Below are 12,079 nucleotides of genomic sequence, written 5' to 3'. Positions count from 1 at the left end.
AGGTGACATATATTTTTTCAATGTCAAAATACTTTCTCCTATTACAGTTTAACAGGTTCACATTCCCCTGAAAAGTGTATAAACTGTTACTCAATCCTAGAGTATTATGGAGTGAATTTGTGAAGGACTAATGGTAGATGGGGGGAGTGTGCAGGAAACAGAAAACGCTTATCTAGTGGCGATTGATGACAAGTCACCACACATAAAGCACATTTCAATATGTTTAAGGACTCTTTGATCAGATCATTAATAGGAAATATTTGCCTTTTGCTAGCCTGATATTTTAACCCAAATCTGAGAACTAAGCTCCCCATGGAGCAATTAATAACGTTTGAGATTACGCATTTGTGTAGTTAAAGGTGCTCTAAGCGTTTTTTAGGCTGAAACATTTTTTGTCACATACAGCAAACATCTCCTCACTATCCGCTAGCTGCCTGTCCCCTGAACACACTGTAAAAAAACGCGGTTTCTGTAGACCGCCCAGGCTCCACAAATGGCAACAAAAACAAATTGGCCCAACCAGGACCACGAAACATAACAAACAGTGTTCCAGCCAATAACCGACAAGAATGATTTGGGAGTGGGGGGTTAGTGCGCGTGCACATGAAGGGGGGTGTGGGGAGTGGAGGAGAGAGAAGCATGAAGAGGGAAGTTAGCAAGAGGAGAGATGTCCTAGACAACGACAACAACTAATGTTAGAATTATATTCTCTTGAATTTTGATATGGCCGACACACGACCAAAGAGACAACGTTCCGATGAACAAATAGCAAAGAAGAGGGAAAAGGAGAATGAATGCACGGAAGGGAGGGGGAGGGGACGGGATGAGGAGGAGGGAGGGTCGAGCTAGCCTCAGTTTTGTTTGACAATACTTTGAACGTCAACAAGAAGTGACGTCATCCAACATCGCTTAGAGCACCTTTAACTGGACAAAAAAAAAAAGAACAATTGCTTAAGCTGAAGAGGAGAGGATAATTGACTTCTTGGGAGAGGAGTAATTGGGCTATTTGTTTTAACAACCATTGAGCTAAGTACAAAAGAAACAACGCTTTTAATTCTACCCCCGCATTCATATTGATCGCTTGCTTGAGTATTCAGCATCTTAACTGCATGTCAGCTCACTTGATTTCAGATAAGCCATTCATTCAAAATCTTCAATGGTTCATTTATTTTCCCTCTCTTTTCTTCTACAATAATATATGAGACTGGTTATTTTTGTAGAATGCAGAGCCTCTTGAATCTAAACAATCACATTGAGACACTAGGAGTGTATATTGATATTGTCTTTAATTGAACAACCAAGCTTGATGTTGAGGAGAGTTAGGCTAGAAGATAAATGAAGGGGTAATTGAGGCTAATGCTATCAAGAGAAACTAGATTGTATGAAATTTTGAAAATCCAATTTTCTGACGAATTAGTTGGCTCCGGCAAAACCGAATTTAATTGGCTTTGAAGTTTTATCTCAAGGTCCCTGAACCTGATTTATATAGAAATAATGAGAAGCAGGACTTAAATTGCTGTCAGGTTATCTTCTCTACTACACAGCGTATAGTCATGGCAGCAAGTTCACCGTCTAATGAAAAAAGGCCTTTCATAATGTAAATCAATATGGGCTTTGCTAAACGAAAAGGACAGTTCGAAATTCATCATAAGCCTTTCGCCAGCAGGCCAATATGTACTCAAAGATTAAAACCACTACATCAATTCTAATTGCTTTATTTCTTTACTACTAGATTCCTCACGCTCATACAGAGAAAACAACAAGAAGCTTATTACGACAACCAAATGAAATGTCAGTTCAACACATGCAAGCACTTATCACTGATGCTGATGTGCATGAGGGCCTCACAACACTGCTAATACGGTTAATGTGATCCGCTAAATATACGCTGCTACTGCTATCTCAGACAAATGTAGGTGAGTAATGCAAGTGACCATCTAAAAATACATCATTCTGCACTTCTGCCATTCTAGGACTGTGCCAAAAGTCTACCGAAAGGTTAAACCTTCAGAACATAAAAGCAGAAAGGTGTTTGAGGTGCCTTTGCTCCAGAGTGTCCAGCAATCGGGGAAACCTTTGCCACCAAGCATTTTGAGAGCAATGGAGTTCTTAAGGACAGAGTGCTTGGATCAGGTATGCCCATCCAGTCACCAACCAAAAATAGAGGCTGTGTCAATAAAAGTTAAATTTGCATAATCATCCAAAAATTAAGCTCATATTGAACAGCGGTTATTCTTGCTAAAGGGAAAAACATGACTCTACATCAGTAGTATTCTCATAAACAGAAATGGTCATTAACAACAAATAAATGCTGCATAAAAAGTATTTCTTTTCAAAGAGAGCAAACGTAGTACTTCAGAACCACTAGTAGACACTCTGCCAGGATACAGGAAATTTTACCTGAGACAGCGAATTTCAGATTGTGCATAAATGTACGTAGAGTCACGTTATTTCCCATGAGACAAGACATGTGATTCATGGCTGATGTGTTAATGACTGAGTTTCTACCCATGTATATGATAATTACACTAGAATAAACAGCATCATTTTGGTACGTAACAGTTTGTTCCCTTCGCCAACACATATCTCGTTGAACCTAACAGGTTGGGCTCTTCCGAAAGTCTGGGGTCAAATCCCGCATTCAAAATTTAAGGGACATGGTGGAGGCTGACCCCGATGGCGTGTCCTTTGAAAATCAGTCGGCTTTTGATGTGGCTGACATGGTGAAGCAGTATTTCAGAGACCTACCTGAACCCATCTTCTCCAGCAAACTGTGCGAAAGCTTCCTGCACATCTACCAATGTAAGCCAGCATAAGTTGAAACCAAGCAAAACATTTAACTCAATCTACTGTAGTTACATCAAGAGTAACAAACTGTTGAATTTGATTGTTTTGAAACAAAGTGAAGCATCTGCTTCCAAGCTTTTATTCTGCATTTATGATTTCCCTACAGACTTCCCCAAAGATCAACAGTTTGCGGGGGTTCAAGCAGCAATTTACCTCCTGCCTGATGAGAACAGGGAGGCTCTTCAGAGCCTCCTCCTTTTCCTCCAAGAGGTGGTCGCCTGCGTGGAGGAGAACCAGATGACCCCAACCAACATCGCTGTGTGCTTGGCGCCTTCTTTGTTCCACCTCAACTCTTTCAAAAGAGACAGAACCAGCATGAGGTAGGTTTAAGCAGTCAAAACTATAATCAGTTACACTGTAATGATTACATAACATTTTCTATTTTAAATATAATATTGCATTGGTGCCCATAACTTTGTTCTGAACGTCCAATACGCATTTTTATCGTAACCAGCTCCAGATTGTATGCACTATTTTGGCAATACTTAAGGCTTGTCATCTTTCACAATAAAGATTACATAAATTTCAGTCGAAAAGTCTAAACCGTTTTTTTTTTCACCATTTTGTATGGCACAATTGTTGGGTCAGTTTTGTGGGAGAGCTGCTTACGTAACAGCGCAGTTCAACATCTGGCTTTAATTTCACAGATAAGGGAGATATTGTATCTGTAATACAGTTCAGCTGGTTAATGAAACGCTGGAAGAGAGAGAGAGAGAGTGAGACAAGAACGTCTGAAAGATAGATTCTAGAGGAAATTGGGATTAATATTTCCAAATCTGGTTCCTTCAAACTTTATTTCTGAGAAGATAAGGACTAATGTTTGGCATATGTTCCACAACAAGTTATCTAATACTTTGGTTCTGAAGTATAGGGATGCTATAGACACTAGTTTTTTTTTTCTGGAGTGTCTTGAGGGTAAAGAGGAAACTGAGACAGTTACGTCACAGTCCTGCCTGGGCAAACGCATCCAAGAGGCTGACTTGAAGGCAATTGAAGAAACTCCCCCTATTTCTGCAAGCCAGTTGCCACAGAGCCAACAAGCTTTCTTTGCCCTCCCGCTGAGCTGTGGATGTGCTGCTATGCACTGGCACTGCAGATAACTTTTCCATGCTTAGATTCAGCGCGCTGCTATAAAAAGAACCACTAGAAAACAAGCAAATTGACTAAATGTGTTGTGAAATGAAATGCCGGCTTTGTGTCAGCAACCCCATCCCTCATTTCAAATTTTCTAGACAAAAAAACATAGGAGAACTCAAGAGTATTATCATATCAATACCCCTTTTCCCTCTAGGTCCCTGGTAAAGCCTATAGGAGAGAGTGTTACTAATTTGTACGGCTGCAAAGCTGTTTTAGTCAGCTCTGTGTGAAATTTGTGCTATTTTCTGCTTTTGGTCACAGGTCTAGACAACGGAAATACAGCTTGGGGAGGCCGGACCAGAGAGATCTAAGCGAGAACCTGGCTGCAACACAAGGACTGTCGCATATGGTTACTGAATGCTCTCGCCTATTCCAGGTACAAAGCATCATATGCATTGAGTTTAGTACTAATGACTATCAGCACTTCCAGCTGCATGCAATCTCAACATGCTTAGAGCTCTGTTGCACAATTGTTTTTTTTGTTTTGTTTTTGTTGTTGATTTTTAATCCCAGGTATTATAAGGGGGAAAAAAAGTTCCAAAACAGGGGTATTACAAAATACATACACACACTATTTCCTGTATTTATTTGATTAGTTATTCTGTATATATTCTGTATATAACCCGTATTTAGTTAAAATTATTTATTTAATTATTCATTTAGCTGATCAGAAATTATGAAATTAATGTGCCACATTTTCTAATAATAAGAAATACATATTGTAATGTAGTTTTGGAAAAACAAAATCTACCACTTCTACTTTTACATAAATATTTTAAACAATTTATTTATTTATATATGTATTATATATATATATATATATATATATATATATATATATATATATATATATATATATATTTTTTTTTTTTTTTTTTTTTTTTTTTTTTTTTTTTCACTTTATACTTTATTTTATTTTCTGACCAAAGTAATCAATCTCTCAATATTGTGTTTTTTTGCTAGTGGGAACACAAAAGATATATTTCTTGTAGTTTCCATTCACCACTATAGAAGTTTATAATGACTTCTGCTTCAGAGAACACCAGAAATGTGAAAAGGGGGTTATTTATAAAAAGTCCTAGTCATATATATATATGAAAATACACTCACCAGCCACTTTATTAGATACACCTTACTAGTACTGGGTTGGACCCTCTCTTGCCTTTAAAACTGCCTTAATACTTGGCAGATTCAACAAGGTGCTGGAAACATTCCTCAGTCTTTGGTCCACATGATAGCATCTTGATAGCAGTTGCAGCAGATTTGTCGGCTGCACATCCATGTAGCGAATCTCCCCTTCCACCACATCCCAAACGTGCTCTATTGGATAGAGATGATTTGAGCTTTGTGACAAAGCGCATTATCCTGCTGTAAATAGCCATCAGAAGATGGGTACATTGTGGTCATACAGAGATGGACATGTTCAGAGACAATACTCAGGTAGGCTGTGGGATTTAAACAATGCTTATTTGGTAATAAGGGGCCCAAAGTGTGCCAAGAAAATATCCCCCACACCATTACACCACCAGCAGCCTGAACCATTTATAAAAGGCAGGATGGATCCAGGCTTTCATGTTGTTTACGCCAAATTCTGACCCTACCATCTGAATGTCGCAGCAGAAATCGAGACTCATCAAACCAGGCAACAATTTCCCAATCTTCTTGTCCAATTTTGGTGAGCCGGTGCAAATTGTACACACAGTACACACAGTCTTTGTTGACAGGAGTGGCATCCAGTGTGGTCTTCTGCTGCTGTAGCCCATCTGCTTCAAGGTGCAATGTGTTGTGCGTTCAGAGATTCTCTTCTTGCAAGGCGTGATTATTCAAGTTACTGTTGCCTTTCTATCAGCTCTAACCAGTCTGGCCATTCTTCTCTGACCTCTGGCATCAATGAGGCATTTTTGCCCACAGAACTGCTGCTCGCTGGATATTCTCTCTTTTTTGGACCATTCTCTGTAAACCCAAGAGATGGTTGTGTGTGAAAATCCCAGTAGATCAGCAGTTTCTGAAATACTCAGACCAGCCTGTCATGCACCAACAACATCACGTTCAAAGTCACTTAAATCACCTTTCTACCCCATTCTAATGCTCAGTTTGAACCTCAGCAGATCGTCTTGACCATGTCACCATGCCTAAATGTATGGAGTTGCTGCCGTGTGATTGGCTGATTAGAAATTTCCGTTAACGAGTAGTTGAACAGGTGTACATAATAAAGTGGCCGGTGAGTGTATATAGCTGCCTATATGTTTTATTTAAAGGGGTCCATCACAATGGTGTCCTTGGGATCAATACAACTCGAAAGTTACTAGACTAGTCAAAACTATACCAAAACTTCTTAAGGGGCTGGAAAATTTTATATGCAAGCATGTGTACTATATAAAAAATATAACATTTATATCTGTCATCAATACAGATACCGAAATACTGGGAAGACCAGGGAGCAGGCAGCTTTACTGAAGATTCACAGCAAAATGATGCAGGTCTAAGTTATGTGTCTCACTGTGGAGAAAATGAACTTCCAGACCGTGCCAGGCTGTTTCTACTCACAGAAAAACTCTTGAAGGAGTTCAGAGACAAGTCTAAAGGCTGGATATCCTGCTCAAGCTGTGATCATGTGGATGTGGCGGTTAAAAAGGTTTGTATGTACTCCTCCAACTTACATCCTAATATCAATAATATCCTAATATCATCCTAATATTGGGTTTAGAGACCCAAAGGACTCGCATTCCCGCCTCTAGAGAAAGGAGTCCAAATATATTATGCGCACAAAGGATGACTTTGTGCCAAAGCCATAATCAGTTGCGATCAAACACGTAGTTTCAGTTTGCACTTGCAATTCATCTTTATAAACATCCTGCAAACAAAGATAAGAAGGTGATGACTCTCATGTAATTTTTGAAGGTGGAGGATGGTTACCCTTTGCGGCTGTGGAGAGGAACGACGGAATTGGATGCTCCGCAGCAGGAAGTCTTCCACCACGTGTTACGAGAACAGAGTCAGTGGCAAAGAGACATCTTGCACAGCGAGGTGGTGGAGACTCTGGACAAGGATGCAGATGTGTACCATTACATACTCCAGGCTGCAGGGGCCCGACCACCACTGCAGCATGTTCTGTTAAGGTAAAGAGTTACTGGAGAATTTGGGGTAACTTAGGGTGTACTCACACTAGGCGATCTGAACGCTTGACCCCCAAATTTAAGTTCTTTTGACTACTCAACCGTGCCTAGCATGAGTATGCCCTTAATCTCAATGACTTTTATTTACAAATATAAATATGTAGTTTGTAGATTATTAGATATGCGTCTAATTTTTGTCACAAAGTGCTTTTAAAGTTTATGGGCCCTATCATACACCCTATCATACACCCGACACAAGTGTGTTTGGCTAGTTTCAGCCCGACGCAGTTATCATTTTCACGTTGTGCGCCACGTTGTTTAAACAGCAAATGCATTTGCGCCCATGGGCATGCTTGTCTGAAAACGAGGCGTGTTCAGGCGCATTGTTGGCGTGTCTCTATTTTGAGGCAACTGAGATCTGGTATAAGGCGCAATATTTTTTTTGTTATTTAAATAGCTTTTTAGTAATGTGCGCCTATAGGTGGGTCCACAACACGCATACACTTCGTCCCGTAGATGGTCTCCTCACGCGATTTAACCTCACGCACCAGCAGATCCGATTCAGTTTTTCCGCTTGCAAATTCCGCCATGTAAATAGCGAATCCGCCGTGGCGCGAGCGCAACTGGCTTTTAAAGGGAATGGGAGATGAACTCTGACTGGTTTATTGCATGTTACGCCCAAAACACACCCATTACTCATTAAGAGAATAGGGACAACTCTTTTAGACCATGCGCCGGGGGCGCCGACCATTTTTCCCGTTGTTAAACTAGCAAAAGTCGATTGCGCTGGGCGCTTTAGACCATGCGCTTATATTGTTAAAATAGGGCCCTATATGTTATCATCTCCAATTATGACAATTCAATAACTGAAGGAAAATTTTAAACTATTACACAATTGAAAACTTAGCAATATTTAGAAAATCAAGGTCAAACATTAAACAGATCTTGAGGCGTATCACCCAAAGGCAATAAAGTACTTTGAAATGGGATGACGCTCACAGAATGATTTGAGAGCAAGAGCTTTGCACTTCATATTCAAAGGTGTTTCACCTTTGCATAATTCCCTGCATTAGCATCTGGGACAAATTATATTGTTTAAATTACCTTGCTGGAATGATAATAGGTGAATCTGTCAGCAGAAAATTGAAACTTAACACGGGTTCCATCCTGGATTTAACTTTGCAAATTCAGTGACAAATTAGCACAGTAAAGAGTAAATCCCTTAACAACGGCACCTCATGACATGCACGCCACTGCACGTGTAATCCCGTTAACCGCTGCCATGGCTGTAATCCAGCCACCCCACATATCAATGCGCTTGCACTGCTGGTGTCACCCTACATGATCTTTCAATCACAACTTTTCCATCCTTTTCCTGCAGGATGTGGCAAACGGATCATCCCACAGGGTCTATGTTTGTGTCCTCCACCTCGGTCGAACATGCCGCTGTGGCTGTCAGAGGAGTACGGGCACAAGTTTTCTGCAGCTTCTTTTTAATCGAGCCGCTGGGGTCAAAAAAGTCAAGAGTCACGCACCTCTGCCGGACCGACACGAGGTGTGTATCTCAAACTAAATCGAGAACAGAGGTTATAAATCCAAACATACAGGAGCAAGAGCTACAGGCTCCACATTTTTGGTTGGCTCAAAGATAGTTACTTTTACAATCAATTTGTTCCCTGTTGGTCTACAAAAGCCCCTATAGACTCAATGAAACACAGGGATGTAATACAGAAAACAGTTGTCAATGAAAATTGAGATGCGTTCCTGGGGATGTGATGTGACAGCGCAAACATGCGGCACAATCATTGAGACGTATTATATTACCTCCACCGGCTAGAACTTGTCTAGCTGGCATATTTGAGAGTGCAGGTGAGGGGAGACACTATACGTTATTGTGATTGCAGCATGTATTTGTCCTGTCAAAACAAAGTTAGCATTCTATTGCTCCATATTGATTGGTGGGTTGGAAGCAGGAATCTGTGTTTTCAATTAAGGAAGCAGAAGTAGCTATATGGGCTTTTTGGGCACATTTTATCAATATTTCATAATTTTTCAGATGGCAACCAAGAACATTTTTACACTGTTATTTTGCGAACCTAAAATATAAACCACTAAGCGGCATTTTATTTATTTTTAAAGCAGTAAATGACCCCTTTCTCTTTTTTATTTCGACAGTTCGATTTCTTATTAATGATTTCTTATATTATTGTAAGCTACTAGCAGTTTGTTTACTCATATTCCTTTGTTCTCACAGGCAGCAAAAATTAGCAATGAGCGAGGGGCCGTTTACAGGACACTGTTTCAACCAAAAATGGAAAACAGCATTTTGGTTGCCCAAAAAAAATGGTAACTTTTGAAAACGGGTTTCAAAGTGCACGTTTCTTGAAAACAATACCGTTAAACACCGTTTAAATGTGAATTTGTGAAATCAGTGATGTCATGCACGTTTCTTTACAAATTTATATCGCCAACTACTGGCCTGGCAGCAGAATACAGTGTTTTTAGTAGTTTTAGTGAATCCGTCTGAACAAGGATCGTTTTCGCATTTCGTTGTCGTCTGTACGTGAAAAACACAAAGGAAAACGTTTCCATACCCTTAGACAATATGAGGTCTGACATGATATGAGCAAATAAATAATCTCACTTTGACAAACCTGCTACAAAAGAAAACCATGTAATTATACATTACATTTTATTATTATATTATTTTAAAATATTAAATAAGTTAATATGTTAAATATACATGCATAAATATAAATATTAATGTGCTTTGAAAAATCATGCAGTAATGTTATATGCAAGCCGGAGACAGAGAGCAAAAATCCCATTTTTTGTGTAGCAGATTCACAGGGGGAAAAACACACAAAATATATTTACAAACTTGATTTAAAAGATATAGCTAAAAAAATACATTATAAAATTATATTATAAATACACATTTTTGTATATACAAATATACTGAATGTGAAGCAATGTCTGACATGCTAATGACAGAACCACAGCGAGAGGTCATGAATGGACGTGACAAACGACAAAAGTTTCAGTTTTAGAATGTGATATTGACAAATAACAAGTGTGAACAAAGTCTTAAAGTAAACCTGTCTTACTCTTCAGTCTTGAGCCCCTATATTGACTTTTCACTCTTTTCTCTTTCATCAGAGGTCGATCTCCAGAGTGGCACCATAAAGTAGGAGGACACCTGGTTTCATCTGTGTTGAATGCCATGAGAGACTCTTTTAGACACAAAACAAAAGACTCAAAGCATAGCAAGGACTCCAAAGAGTAATTTGTTAAACCCCAGACAGCTTTACAATCCCTGAGCTATGAGTGAGCTCAAAAAAACAAAGAAATAAAGTGTGTGTGAGCGAGCGAATGAGCTCCAAAGCTCTGAGATGATGAAGTGAAATCTTCAAAGTTGTTCCAGAATCTCGGTGCCGTAGAGAGTTACGGGACCATTTTAATGCAAAGACAATTCAGTCTGCAGACAAGGAACAACAACAGTGTGATGAGGTGTTCCAAGAGAGCCGGTGCACTTTGCATTATCGAGACTGACAAGAGAGTGTCAGAGTAATGAAATGTCTCATCCTATTTAAAGGACCGTTCCATGGGATAATGCGTTGCAGTGGTTGACTCTCAAACTCTCAACTCCCGCTGTTTTTAAGCATTAAAGGATGGACTGGGTGACTTGATCTGGAACTATATCACTCTGAAGACTCGACTGCGATGTCATTCTTGTGTACACCTTCATCATAAACACGAGAAATACAAGGGCAGATTAGCCATGTTGTGTACAGAAGCCGAGACACTGATTCAAGCAGGCGTGTTTTTCAGTTGGAAGCTGCCATGTGCGCTTTTATTTATTTGAGAGCGTTAAAAGACTGTCTAATCAACCATTTGGTGGTATATGTGACCTGGCACATTATTGCATTATAATTATTTTGCATTTTACTATCATAGAGTTATGAACTATATGATCAAATTGTGATGCTACACATTTGATAAATCAAAATATCATAATTACACTATAAATTTTGACTTTATAAGAGCAAGTTCTAATATAACTTATATTTTTGTGATTGTATTGTTGATATGTTACAGATTTTATTTAAATATATATATCATTGAAGTACACCATGGCTTGACATGACTTATTTCTTGATGCTCTGATGAACTTTATGGAATACTTGATTCTGATTGGTCAATCACTAGCCTGACTGCTTTTACATTGTAATAGACTATCTTAATTCTTATCTGATCTTTAAAGGGTTAGTTTACCCAAAAATGAAAATCATCCCATAATTTACTCACCCTACACCCATCCTATAGGTGTATATGACTTTGCTATCTCACGACCTATTCGAACGAATTCATACTATTTGTCTAAACCCCAGTGATAGGTAGGTTTAGGGGTGGGGTCAGGGGTGGGTCATTCGTATGAATTCATATGAATTGGGCAACTCGTAAAATATGTACGAATTCGTACAATTTTTGCTAAATCATACGAGTGAGGTTGTATGAATTCGTACGAACTAGCCACCTCGTAAAATTCGTAAAATACGAATTGCTGTGAGATCGGGTTGTTCAAACACAGAGTTGAAAATGAACCCATGAGGTATACGGATGCCCTTAGAGTAGCTTGGATGGATGGATTCACCAAGACTCGACCAGGTAATTAAGTGTCCAGATCTTTAATTCTGATCTCAGACTTGAAATTATCAAGAAAATCCCAGTTGCAAAACATCCAAAGAGTAAATAACCACTGACCCTGCGAGTGAATTAAATCATTCCTCTTAATCTTCATACAGATTATCAAGTGCGGACGCTGCATTTATCACCCCCAACTAATTAAATCCTAATGGCAAGAGAAAAACAAACGCTGAACTCTATTAAAAATCTTAAATTAAATAAGTTACCATCTCAAACTGAATAATGCTCCGAAAGCCTCAAGCGAAAGCAGATACAGAAATACACCAGTGAAT

General features: G+C 39.1%; 1 protein-coding gene across 2 annotated transcripts in view; it reads left to right on the top strand.

Moving 5' to 3' along the window:
• LOC307174463 (rho GTPase-activating protein 7) overlaps positions 1 to 11,231 on the top strand; it is a 54,928-nt gene extending 43,697 nt beyond the window's left edge. For both annotated transcript variants that reach the window (XM_079898288.1, XM_079898289.1), the window contains exons 7-14: positions 1,974 to 2,133; positions 2,604 to 2,802; positions 2,954 to 3,167; positions 4,246 to 4,360; positions 6,398 to 6,619; positions 6,886 to 7,103; positions 8,482 to 8,655; positions 10,260 to 11,231. In XM_079898288.1, coding sequence (XP_079754414.1) covers positions 1,974 to 2,133; positions 2,604 to 2,802; positions 2,954 to 3,167; positions 4,246 to 4,360; positions 6,398 to 6,619; positions 6,886 to 7,103; positions 8,482 to 8,655; positions 10,260 to 10,386 — 1,429 coding nt within the window. In that variant the 3' untranslated portion in view covers positions 10,387 to 11,231. The remainder of the gene's footprint in view (positions 1 to 1,973; positions 2,134 to 2,603; positions 2,803 to 2,953; positions 3,168 to 4,245; positions 4,361 to 6,397; positions 6,620 to 6,885; positions 7,104 to 8,481; positions 8,656 to 10,259) is intronic.
• The last annotated feature ends 848 nt before the right edge of the window (positions 11,232 to 12,079 follow it).

Source organism: Squalius cephalus, assembly GCF_949319135.1.
Source record: "Squalius cephalus genome assembly, chromosome: 17".
NCBI classification, from domain to species: domain Eukaryota; kingdom Metazoa; phylum Chordata; class Actinopteri; order Cypriniformes; family Leuciscidae; genus Squalius; species Squalius cephalus.
The sequence above is the reverse complement of the archived record's forward strand: the minus strand, read 5'-3'. Positions and strand labels throughout refer to the sequence as shown.